Source organism: Lissotriton vulgaris, chromosome 1_2, assembly GCF_964263255.1.
Source record: "Lissotriton vulgaris chromosome 1_2, aLisVul1.2, whole genome shotgun sequence".
NCBI lineage: Eukaryota > Metazoa > Chordata > Amphibia > Caudata > Salamandridae > Lissotriton > Lissotriton vulgaris.
The window spans coordinates 118,715,907-118,729,242 of NC_141686.1; the positions used below are offsets into that span (position 1 = coordinate 118,715,907).

Here is a 13,336-nt window from a genome sequence, read left to right on the forward strand (position 1 = left end):
CATACTTGTGTGGATTGGCCAATTGCCTCTGACATGGAAGGGCCAAAAAAGTGAAGAGATTGAGGTGGGCCCAAAGCAGGTCCAAAAGGGCAGTATGTTAATACGTTTTTAGGCTGAGGCTACTTCGGGCATCACACAAGTGAGGTATAATTTTTCTAGGGCGACCAAGAGGAATGCTGGGTAGTAGGATATTTGCACCTGTACAGTGATCCTACAACTTACCCACACAGAAATGTGAGAAAAATGTCACTTTGTAAGTAAATTTGAGGTTTGCTGGGATTCTGGGTAAGAAAATGTTGGGGATCCATGCAAGCCACACCGCCAGCCAAGAGTCAATATAGACACACCACCATCTACGCACACCACCAGCCATGCTCCATCCATGCGCACTGCCGGCCAAGCACTATCCATGGATACCGCCAGCCAAATTCTATCATTGCACACAGTCAGCCAAGCAATAACCATGCACACCGCTAGCCAAGCGACACCCACGCACTCCGCCAGCAAGCAAAATCACTGCACACCGCCAGTCTACCAGGCCGGACTGGGAACAACAACCAGCCCTAGCAGATTGCTGCTCAACCGACCCAAGAGGGCAGGTATGCTAGTAAAAAAGCCCTGCTCCTGCTTTTTTTACTGGGGCCTGATATTGCGGAACTGCTGCAAAACCAGCCCCAGTGACAAAACTACCGCCCATTGCCAGAAAACCGGCCCCTACCCCTTCAGCCCACCGGGAAAACACCCAGTGCCCGCTACTGCCAGCTAAGCACCATCCATGCACACAGCCAGCCAAGCACCAGTCCACATACACCACCAGCCAAGTGCCACTCCATGCACACTCCCAGGCAAGTGCCAATCTACACACACCATCATCAAGCACGAGTCCACCCACACCATTAGCCAAACCCCAGTTAAAACACATACATACTCCCCCTGGTTTCTAGTGGTTTTCTGCCACGCTTGGGTGCAGATGAGAATTAAAATATCACTGAAACTGCCAAAATGTGTGCCTAAAAAAGGGGAGCAACTCTTGCCTATGGAAATTCTCACAGGCATGCCCATAAACATATCCCTCGTGCCTACTGGGTTTTTCTGCCAGATAAGGGGCAATTTCCCCAATCTACCTTCCAGGGGGACAGAAATACTTTTTTGGCGTGTCCATTCTCCACAGTCCCCACACCTATTTATACAAAAAATAAAGAATTCCTGGTACCTAGAAGACTTTGTGCCCCCCGGTGGGCAGATTAGGGACTATTGCCCCCAAATGCCTCCCGGTGAGTTATAAAGGCTGTGGCATTTTTATTGGGGGGGGGCATTTGCATGACTATTTTGGGAAGCCCCCACACCTATATACATAAAAAAAACTCTTGCCTAGTGCACTTTCTGCCCCCGGGGGCAGGTCAGGAGCTTTTACCCTCATCTGACTCCTAGAGGAGGCAGAAACACTGTGGAATTTAGCAGGGGTGGGTGCATTGTCATGCTCATCTAGGGCAGCAGCTACCCCTAAATACAATTAAAAAAATAATAGTCCCTGGCATCTAGTGGGCTTTCTGCCCTCAGATGGGGCATATCGGGGACTACTGCTGCCATCTGCCTACCAGGAGGGGGTAGAAAGACTGTGGAATGTTGTTGGGTGGAGGCATTTGTATACACATCTCAGGCAGCCCCCACCCCTAAACAAAATAAGAAAAACAATCAGTGGCATCTAGTGGACTTTCTGCCCCTCCGGGGCAGATCGGGGGCTATTGCTCCCGCCTGCCTCCCAGAGGGGCAGAAAGACTGTGGAATATTGCAGGGGGGTGGGAACACTGGCATGCCGATCTCGGGCAGCCCCACCCCTAAATACAATATAATTTAGATTTTTTTAGTTTCTCATCCATTTTCAACATCTCATTGGTCAATACAAATACCAATTCTCTTGTTCTCTCCACTATACGGAGCATCCAATCTCTAGAGCAAGGGTTGCTTATATGAGACCATTTCTCTGAGAATTTTCTAATTTGGACAAAATGACCAGATATGTTCCTTACTCGGAGACCTTGTGGAATAGTACCAGATCTCAAATATTGGAGCATAAACTCTCCATGGGATTCTATACTTTTTATCTAGATTTTAAGTGTCAGTAAGTTATTCTAGCCTTTATTTGCTAAATTTGTAGTGTTGGGCTGGCTATCCAGGGTCAGCTGGTTGCCCACAAGTTTGCAAAAATCATCATCTGAAAATCAAAACATTTGCAACATCTCCATCTTATTTCCACTTGGCTACTAAATTTGAATATGGATATAATAAATCCTGAAGAAATAGTCCTATAGTATGAAACAAAAAAATAATTTGAAATAAAGAACAAGAAATAAGAACTAATCAACATAAATACATCCCCAATACCTCACCAAAAGTGCAATCAGCTTGTGAGCAAATACGATACATATGCGGCTATCTGTGATATAGTAGTAGCCCATGTTATACGGTTCCTGCAAATTTATTAGGACTGTGTATTTAATTAGCAAAACCTTCCTGAGTCTTCCTATTTAATCAGTAAATGTTGGTTTGTTTGGCTAGTTCACAGTACCACATATAAACCACTAGCTTTTCACAGCTATAGATATTACTGGTAATCTCAAACATGACCACTCTGATTCCCAAGAAATTCATGGAAACAGGTCTAAATCTTTTGTTTGTGACTTTATCATGCCTTAAGTGTCACAGAGAAAAGATACGATAATACATTTTTGAACTTTTATTGAGAAGGTCTAATCTTTTCAAATAAAGCACGAGCTGCAATTATTAGTCAGATGACACACATCATTGTTTAAAGCATTCTTTGAATGGTGAAAAATACAAACAATTCAACCATGTTAATTTGTTAATTGTTCATAATGTTACTAAGGTTACTCCTATCTATCCCTAAGTTCCCTATGCAAAAGAAAGATTGTTGGAAGTACCTTTTTGCCAAGTCTGTTGGAATTATACCCAACCCAATACCTTGGTATGGTATGTCAGGAAGCCAGCCTCAGTGCATTAATGAAAGTACCTCCATCTGAGTGTGCAGGCCTGCACATCTCTCTCACACGGCTATCTTCTTTCTCAGGATGAAGATCGAGGACTGCAGCACTGTATCTTAGTTACAGTTCACTGCAGCTCCCATAATATTTTCAAATGGGAAGCAAACCTCTCATCAACTTCCAAATTTTTGCTATTTAAATATAAGTAAAAAGCCAGCTAGTTTACCACAATGTGCCAGAGGTGAGGAACAACGTCTTTAATTAGTCTATAGGGAAATAGCTGTCTTCTATGGGCAAAAAAACAAAACAATGCATTGTGCTCTAAGTTGTGCGACATAGGAACTAAATGTGCAGCCTACATTGTGATAATGCCTATCAGAAACAAATGTATGCAAAGCACATTATCGCATTAGAGTAAATATGTGCAAACCACGATTAGAAAAGGATGCTAAGATAAAAAAGAAAAGAGCTCAAATAGAGGCTAAATGTATGCTCTACCACACACAGATCTTTTTTAGCATACCGTGGGGGGCGGGGGGGGGGGGCATTATTGACATAAGTTGTGTCATTGTATCTATCCTTTGCATTTTGGTGCATGTGACATATTTGTCTGTCAGTAAGTATCATGTGCATATTTCCCTCACCCTGCTGAGAGCCCTTATAGTATTCCCAGCAAATGAAGTACCCCTGGAATGGAATAGACTTTTGCTTAGCCAGGAAGTGGCTGTAGAGTTGTCTGACCAGACTGGGGTCATGTACACGTAAGGCCGGCTCCCAGTAGTACTCACCATCATCATATCCCTTCCAAGAGATCAAGAACTCTGGATGAGGGGCCAAATGGCAGGAAAGGCCAGCAAAGGCTACTGAGGCCCATCACTGTGTGCTGGGGTCATTTGCAACTGGTGTTTTGAAGTCCATTCTACCATGGCTCAGCAAACTGGCTCAACTACAACTTCATGCTTACTTACCTCTCAGGGACGAGAGGGCAGGTAGCGACAGGATGGTATTTTGAGGTGCTCGAGCATGTAAATGTATACCTATGTATGTGTGCAAAAGCCAAAAGAATCATCTAAGAATTACTGGAGCACCAATTTCTCACATTTGTGTAATATGTACAAATTTGACCAATCTCATTGATGCCTGAAGCATCACATTAATACTTAATACTGATTAGGACAAAGTCCAACTCTAGGGGAAACTTTTATATGCACAATATAAAAGAAGTCCATTGGTTCCCCATGCCACCCTGCACCACTTTCAAAACCTGGTGTATCATTTAAAACGCCATCAAGCCCAGCACCCCTTGCTTATCCTGCAGACAAGTTAAACATCGCTGGTGGATCTCGGCAAACCCTCTGTATTGACCGGGTTTTTGGCTCTATTTCTGAGTGATGGTGAGTTTAGCTTGCTACCATCCTAGATCCCTATTTTTAGCTTGTTTTGGTCCTTTTCAGGCCTCTTTTCAGACCTAAAAGCATAAACTAGAGGATAGCCGCTTTATATGATTATAGATCCCTTATTTCTGACTCTAATCCATCTATTGCCTATTGGCTTTGACATAATTATGTGTCCTTTCATCATTCTCAGGCCTGAAAACGTATAGTAGAGGGTGGATCCTGTAGTTGTGACTTTATATTACCTATTGGTAGGGTTTGTGTATGTACTCTGATAGAGCTATGTGTCTATTTCATCCTTTTCTGGCCTACAAGGCCCAGAACCAGAGAGACTCCATTTTGCTTTCTGCCTCTGCTGGCTGAGGAGCTTGCAGGGTAAAGGTAATGTTTATAGTTAAGCCTGTTGTGTGCTAGAGAAAAGCCAGCGGAGACTGGTTCTTATCGAAGAAATGTGTTTGTCTCTTGGGTCCAGACGTAAATGCAGATGGCCACTGCAGTTGCGCGGAGAGCCTTGGAGCTGGCACAGGAATTCGGTGGGAGGTAGTTTCTGTTGGAAATTTCCATGAGGAGAGAGCATTTCATATTAGCAAAGTGCAGAGAGGCAGAGTGTTCAGATGGATCTTGGAGCATTCAGATGGATCTTGGAGCGTTCAGATGGTTTTTGGAGCTGAAGAAAGCAGTCAGAAGCAGTTACTTGTCAGAAGGAGTTGTGATCAGAGGGAGCTGGTCAGAATGAGATGCAGTCTGGAGAAGATTCAGTCAGAATAAGTTGCTTTGCAGTTGGAGTAAGATGCCTTGGAGACAGAATGAAGTTACATCATGAGAGATCAGTTGGAGCAGGCAGTTAACAGCTGGAGTTTGGAGTGATACCTTTTGGAAGAGACTGAAGTTATATCGTGGATTAGTCTGTGGGAGCAGCTGGAGTGAGTTGGACATTGGAGCTGGAACAATCAGACAGAGTGAAGAAGCTAGTGGAGCAGATGGTTATCAGAATGGCAGAAACTATATCATTAGACTGAAGTTGGAAGGTGAAGACAGTTCGTGAGAGAGAGGAATCCAGTGCAGAGTGATCGGCGCAGATGTGTGTCCAAGAGTGCAGGGGAGAATCTGAGATGAGCCAAGGCACAGACGAGAGAGGGACCCAGATGACAGCTAGAACAAGACTTCATAATAATCAGGTGATATCTGTCCTGTTATATTAGTGCCCATATATATATATACATTAATCCTTTCCTTTATTTCCTAGGCTATATTCTCTACTGTATTGTTGCACTGATTAATCCCTTTTCTTTCAGCGGTGTGCAGTCCTGTTATAATCCATTATTTCCCTTTTTAGCTATCTACAGTTCCTGTCAGCTATATGTGGATGTGTTAGTAATAAAGCTTTCTTGTTTACCGTTCTAATAAAGAGACCCCGCAGATCTATGTATTCCTTAGATGTGTCTATTCCCCTTTACTTTTCAGGCTATGTCCAGATTGCTAATTATTGTGATATTATCATTTGCTATTGTGTAATAAAGGGACCCCAGTTCTTAGTGAACCACTGTGCAAATGTTGTTATTTCTTGATGAGACTAACCTTTCTTCTAGTCAGATGCTGTTATGTGGACGGATGTGTTTCCCGTCCGGGTAAGTGGTAACTGAGCAAGGGAGCAGGGAGCGCCTAAATCAGAGAATAACCTTTGCATGTTGTGATTTGGCCATTCTTGTGTGAGAGGATTGAACTGTCTATCTACCACATAAAATATAACAATTGTGTATGAGACATCCCCAGTAGATATTAGACATATAGAGAAACTTCCCAACAGAGAGAGAGAGAGTTGAAGGTATCAATAGGACAGTGATCGCCGTTGTGTAGCGGCGTTACTGAGAGCACCGGGGGGATACGGTGTGTATACCCACAGGATTGCAGCTTGAGAGAGCACCGGGAGGATACAGTGTGTATACCCACAGGATTGTGGCTGGCGTGAGCACTGATTGAGGTCAGTGTGTAATGGTAGATGCATTAGAACTGCTCTCCACCATGAGGAAGAGAGTAGCATAGTCTGGGCCTGAGTTGCCGTGAGACTATAAGGTGAGATCATAGGATGTGACATGGAATTCCTTAGTAATTAGTGAGTATTCCTAGTAATCCTATAGATTTAGTGGTGTTTTTGATGATATGAGCTTGTATATTGCTAATTCCTCATCCCCAGGAAGGTACCTAGGTACTGTGGTAAGTAGGCTCTGGGGAGGGAGATGGTTACGTTTCGGCTGGATTGGTGGTGTCTTGGTGAGCTGGTGATATCTGGTCTGAAAATCCGGTCGTTACACCCGCCAAGACAAAATTACACTGAAGATTAAGAAGTGTAAAAAAAAACAGAGCATCAGGCCTTTTCCATTTATGCACCCATTTAGGAAAGTGTTGAAAATGCAACTCTTTAAAGAATACCACATGGCAGTGCAGTACCGACACTTCTGTTCCCAGAACCCATTCAACTGTATCACTCCTTACCTTTATGCTTGCCTTGCCTTTGACCCTGTACAGTGCTCTGTTTGCACCATACAAGTACCACATGTGTGTATGCATTGATAAAAAAAAGCAAAAGGCAGCTGTAAAATACTAATTCTCCACAATGCGATTTCAGTAAATTCATAAACAGCAGAATATCTTCACCACCCTGTGAGATCCTGAAGTACATTTTAAATAGTCTAGAAGATCCTTGAAAGGAGAAGCTTTGGAAACTATACATACCAGTGCAGACGCAGTGTATGTAAAAAGGCAGAGATACCCTCCATGATCAACAGGATGCACAGTGTCAATGAAGCAAACAAGGCAAATATTAAGAAGACTCCAAAAAATCCTGTCCAGCTCTTGCTTGAAAAGGATGCATGCATCACCATGCTCCAAAGCACCTCTGACAACTCTGAGAAAATAAATATAAAGGAAGAATTACATGGTTACAATCATACAACCTAGAGCACGTTGCTGTCTAGTCACTTCGCCGTGGTCCGTGGACAGTGTGAGTCATTTGTTTTCTTAGTATTGCTTTTATGTACAGAAAAAGGCATACATAGGAAACATATACCCAATAGATTGGAATCAATGCAACCATATATTAACAGTGAAAGAATAACAGTAGAGGGAAAGGAATTTAAAAAATGCACAGCAGTTGAATCGCCTGCCAGTGGTCAAAATGAAATATGACTGTGTAACCTTTCACATAATGTTCAGAATTAATCACATCAGTGCTTTTTGTGATCACAAGGATGAAAGGGTTTAAAAGCCTCCCCGTGATTGAGATAATGAAGGAATGGGTTAGAATGCCTGGGATGTGTGACGTTGATAAGCTTGAGGTGGGATCAGTACAGAAATCACAATAACCTACCTTGGAGGAACATTTAATTAATATCAGGCTTCTTTCAGGAAACATGGGGGCATATTACCAAGCAATAGCGATAATTATCGCTATTGCTTGGTTAGCGTGAAAAAATTATCGCCGAGCTGCGGCGATTTTTATCGCAGATAAACCTTGGTATTACCAAGGTTTATCGCAAATGCGATAAAAATCGGCCGCAATGCATGAATATCACTGAAAAGTCCGCGATATTCATGCATTACCGAGCTAATGCTCTTAGCCATGTTATCCACCTCCCATTGGATAACATGGCTAAGAACTGCTCAGGGCAGGGGTTAGCTTTTGGAGATATTTGCGCTTAGCGCGGATATCTCCAAAAGTTGGTAATAGGAGATAGCGATGTTAGCGACTGTTTCCAGTCGCTAACATCTTGGCACGCCCACTTTGCATGTCATTAGTGATAAATATCACTGACATGCAAAGCGGTGCCCAAGATGGTCGCTATCTCCTACTAGCTGTCGCTAACTGGTGTTAGCGACAGCTAGGTAATAGGGAGATAATTTTATCTCCGCTTTCTTGGCTTTTAAAGCCAAAAAAGCGGAGATAAACCCCCTTGATAATATGCCCCAAGGTTAGCTACTGTTTTCACACCCTGTAGCAATGCAGTAAATTGCTTAATTCCAATCTGTGATAGACCCGCAGCTCACAACCCTCTAGTTGTGGACCCACTCATTACTATTGTTGACTTATTCTTTAGCCATGCCAAACATTTCTTTCTGAGGGTTCCCCTTTGCTCAATCCTCATGATTTAGGATTAAGCGTACATCTGTTATTGCAAGATTCCTCGTGTCATGGACAAAAACCACACCTCTTTATTATTGATTGGTGGCATCAATGACTTCAACCTCGAAAGAGTTCCCATAATGGACGTTGAAGATTTCTGATTTTACTGAAATTTCTACTAGCCTCAGTTTCCAAATCTGCTTTTGGGAGGAAATGTATTATATGGCATGGTTGTGTGACTTCACGGTGTAATATATTAATCAACTCCTTCAGGACTACCAGATTTCGTTTGCTAAATCTGAAGCTCAAGCCTGGGTAGCTGTGGCTCTGAACTTGTTGCTCCTATACCTGTTGTACACGGGTGTTCACTGACAGAATATTGACACCTAAAATAACCCCATAACACAATTTCTAGTTATAAATATTGATGTAAAAAATATCAGCATCCTATATTTATAATGGTAAGTACAAAAATATCGGGGGGGAAAATATCGGTCATAAATATAGTTGTCCCCCCACAAAAAAAAAAAATATATATATATATATATATTACCTACTGGCAGTCGCCAGTAGGTAGTTATAATTAGGACCTTTTATCCATAGGAAATCCGCAACATTCTATTTGGAATAACTGTGGCGCCGGTTGACGAATCTTGGCAACATTTTCAAAACTAATGTCCAGCTCTGGCCAGCTCCTATCCTGAAAGTCTCGGGGTGATTCTTGAAGCGGGGGCTGAGAAAAAAAGGTCCCAAAATGTGTTTTCCCAATTCAATTTTCCATAGGAACCGTTCAGCGCGGCTACAGCCTGAACTGCTGCATGGAATGACACTAAATTTGGGAAAGAGGTGGTAGTCCTTAGTTCAGACTCGTGCCTTTTGCTTAAATGGTGTAAATCCGTTCAGTAGTTCCTGAGTAAATGACAATTAAAAGTACATATATATCTATGGCCGGGGTGGATCCGCGCATCCTAATCGCACCCTAAACGCACCGTCTCGATCACGCACTGAATGCTAATTGGCTGTCAAGTGGTTGTCAGCATTCGAAACCAGGACGTTTTGGCTGCCATTTTGTGCCTCGGTAGATGTGAGGCTGAAGAAGTCAGTGGAACAAGTGTGCAAAACGTATAAAGGGGGCAGGGTAGAAATACCCTGACCCTCTAGACCTGCTTAGGGGATCCCACAAGGACTCCAAGGGCCCCAAAAAAGTTACAATTTTTTTTAACGTCAAAGTGCGCGCAAGGTGCGTGGACCCTGCCGTAAAAAATAAAAAATAAAACAGAGCTTCTTTAATAATTAGCCCACGGGGGGCCAAATCCCGGGGGCAAAACTAATAAAATTTATGGGCTGCCCAGAGGGGCCCCCCAGCCCCGGGGACCGCCACCCCCCGGGGGTTTGTGTATTGTGGGAGGGGGGCTGTGTGGTCCCCCTCCTGGAGCCATTGAGGGTCCTGGGGACCACCACCCCCCAGGGCCGGCTCCTGCAGTGTCCCGGGGTGCCCACTTCCGGGACACACTGCTGTTTGCTATGAGAGGGTGAGAGTCTCGTGGCTCCTGCCCTCCCATAGCAAAGTTGCTTTAGATTTTGAAAGAGTGAGCAGGGAAACCTGCTCTCTCTTTCAAAATCCAAACCGAATTGCTTTTCCACATGGGGAGCTGCATGTTAGCAACTCCCCATGTGGGAAAGCAATGCCAATGCCGGCTCCTGAAGGACGCGGGGAGCCGGCTGGGACCGAGGGGGCATTGGGGCTCCCCCCACGGTCCCAAGCGTTTTATATAAGCCCCGTGGGATGGGGTCCCTTGGGATTATAGAAAATAGTGATAGGGGTTATTTTTTTTGTTTAAGGCAATATAAGGAGTTGCGCAACCAGCGGGGTGCTCAGTGTGGCCCCCTGGTGCGCACGCGTTGGATGCACGACTGCCATCATGTAGGGTGCGCGACTGCAACGCGTTTGGTGCACGACTTCTACGCATTGGGTGCAGGACTCTGACTAACTAACTAAGTACACAATTGTGTTTCAGGCCTACAATTCCCCAGTCAGTATCCATTCACTCCAGCAAACACCCTGTGACTGCTTTTGCAATCCCATAGTGACTCTTTCAGTACCATGTACTAATCCATTCACTAAAGTAAAACTCAACCAATTATGAATTCACCCAGTGCCTCTCCTTATAGTAGTGTTATCATTCAGTCAATATGCATGTACTCATGCAGTGAGCCAGTCTTTAGGGCACGGAGTGTTTCTAGTCCTATGTTGAAGGGGCGTTCCATAGGTGTGCATCTTTGCACAGAATACTCATAGAACAAGACAGATGCACAAGTTACTACTTGTGTAACAATATATCTGTAAGAGACATTAGTTAGTGATAGATTCCTTACCTTAGAATATCCCCAGGCGTCAGACTGGATCCGGAAATTTTTGCGTACCAATAACCCTGCACGTCGGTAGGCGTCGTCTGCGGCTCCGCGTCCGTAGTCGGCGTCGTTAGCGCCGGAATGACGTTGTCGGAGTACTTAGACGCCGCCCATGCGCGCTGACGTCAGTTCTGATGCACAGCTTTTCTGCGCCAGATACGCAGAGCCATGAAAGAACCAACACTGGTGCCATGAAACTAGGGCCCTGAAAGGTGATGACTTTAACCCTAGATATCGGTTCGCAGAACGGGGAGGATGGGTGGGTCGGTAAGGAATCTATCACTAACTAATGTCTCTTACAGATATATCGTTGCACAAGTAGTAACTTGTGCATCTGAAAGAGACACGTTAGTGATAGATTCCTTACCTTAGATTAGATACCCCAGCAATACCAACCCCAGTGGTGGGTCTGCGAACCAATAATCACACCAGAAAGTCCTGGAGGACGGAACGGCCAAAGAAGCCATCCCTCCGGACTTGACTGTCCAGGCAGTATTGTCTTGCGAACATGTGCAGCGAGGCCCACGTAGCTGCCTGGCAAATGTCCTGTAAGGGGACTCCTCGGCCCAAGGCAGTTGTTGTTGCCGTGGTTCGAGTGGAATGAGCCCGCAATCCAGCAGGGGGCTTCTTTTTGGGCATGGAGTAACATGCCTGAATACACAAGATGATCCACCGCGAAATGGTCCTCTTGTGTACCGCCTTTCCCTTCTTCGCGCCCACGTAACCAACAAAGAGTTGGTCATCCACCCGGAACTGGCGTGTGCGATCGAGGTAATAAGAGAGCGCACGTTTTGGGTCCAGACGGTGGAGCCTCTCTTCCTCTTTCGAGGGATGCGGAGGCGGAAAGAAGGTGGGCAAGGTAATGGACTGCCCGATGTGGAAGGCCGAGACAACCTTGGGCAGAAAGGAAGGTCTTGTCCGCAACACAACCTTGTCCAGATGAACAGAGAGGAAAGGTGGAGTAGAAGAAAGAGCCCGGGGCTCACTCACTCTCCTGGCATAGGTGATGGCAACCAGGAAAGCAGTCTTCAGGGTCAGAAGACGGAGAGGACAGGTATGGAGCGGCTCAAAGGGAGCACACATTAGATAAGTGAGTACAAGATTCAAGTCCCACTGGGGCATCACGAAGGGAACAGGAGGGAACATGTGTGGGATGCCCTTCAGATTTCTATTTACAATGGGGACTTGAATAAGGAAGGCTGATCAGGTAGCCGTAGGAAGGCGAAAAGAGCAGAAAGGTACCCCTTAAGAGTGCCCAGAGCAGAGCCCTGCTGGGCAAGGGAAAGAAGGAAGAGTAGAACTTCAGAAAGGGGTTCCGAGAGAGGGTCCACAGCCTTTGCTGTGCACCATGACACAAATCTGTTCCACCTGCCGGCGTATACCGACTTTGTTGAGGGACGCCTGGCTGCCAGAATGATATCACAGACTTCGGGAGGCAAGTCAAATGGCCTCAACTGCCGCCGCTCAATCTCCAAGCTTGTAGGTGGAGACTAGACAGGTTCGGGTGCAGGCCCGTCCCCTGCTGCTGCGACAGAAGGTCCTCCCGAAGAGGCAGACAAATCGGAGGATCGACTGACATGCTGAGTAGCTCGGGATACCAGTATCTTCGTGCCCAGTGCGGAGCCACAAGGATAAGCTGGGCCCGGTCGCGCCTGATCTTTTTCAGCACTCTGGGCAGAAGTGGTATAGGCGGAAAGGCGTACAATAGACCGCAACTCCACTCACGATGAAAAGCGTCTCCGAGCGAGTGCCGCCTTGAAAATTCCAACGCGCAGAACAGATGACATTGCGCGTTCTCTTCTGAGGAGAATAGATCTAACCAAGGCTCTCCCCATTGCTGAAAGAGGCCTTGCGCCACGTCCAAGTTCAGACACCATTCGTGATCCATCATGCACCGACGGCTGAGTTTTTCAGCCCTGGCATTCAGAAAGCCTGCAGGTGTTCAACCACCAGGGTCACGCCCTGATGTTCCAGCCATTGCCAGAGGCGCAGAGCCTCCTGGCAGAGGGTCCACAACCCCACCCCGCCCTGTTTGTTGCAGTACCACATGGCGGTGGTGTTGTCCGTGAACACCTGCACTACACTCCCCCGGACAGAGGGGAGGAATGCCTTCAGTGCTAGACGAATCGTCCGCAGCTCTAAAAGGTTGATATGGAGCCGGGACTCCGCCGGAGACCAGAGGCCTCTGATCTCCGCCTCCCCCATGTGGCCTCCCCAGCCCTGGAGGGACGCGTCCGTCACAACCACGTGCTCCGGGTGGGGTAGGTTGAGGGATCTGCCACTGACCCAATCACGGTCCGTGAGCCACCACTGCAGTTGTCTCGCAGTGCCCTCTGAGATCAAGACATGATCGGACAGGTTGCCCTGATGCTAGGCCCACTGAAACTTCAGGTCCCACTGCAGAGCCC

At 45.9% G+C, this 13,336-nt stretch overlaps 1 protein-coding gene across 1 annotated transcript in view; it reads right to left on the reverse strand.

Moving 5' to 3' along the window:
* The window catches only part of LOC147734664 (uncharacterized), a 5,992,067-nt gene that overhangs the window by 226,291 nt on the left and 5,752,440 nt on the right, over nt 1-13,336 (reverse strand). Inside the window, exon 42 of the mRNA XM_086952471.1 lies at nt 7,130-7,301. Within this exon, the coding sequence (XP_086808597.1) occupies nt 7,130-7,301 (172 nt within the window). The remainder of the gene's footprint in view (nt 1-7,129; nt 7,302-13,336) is intronic.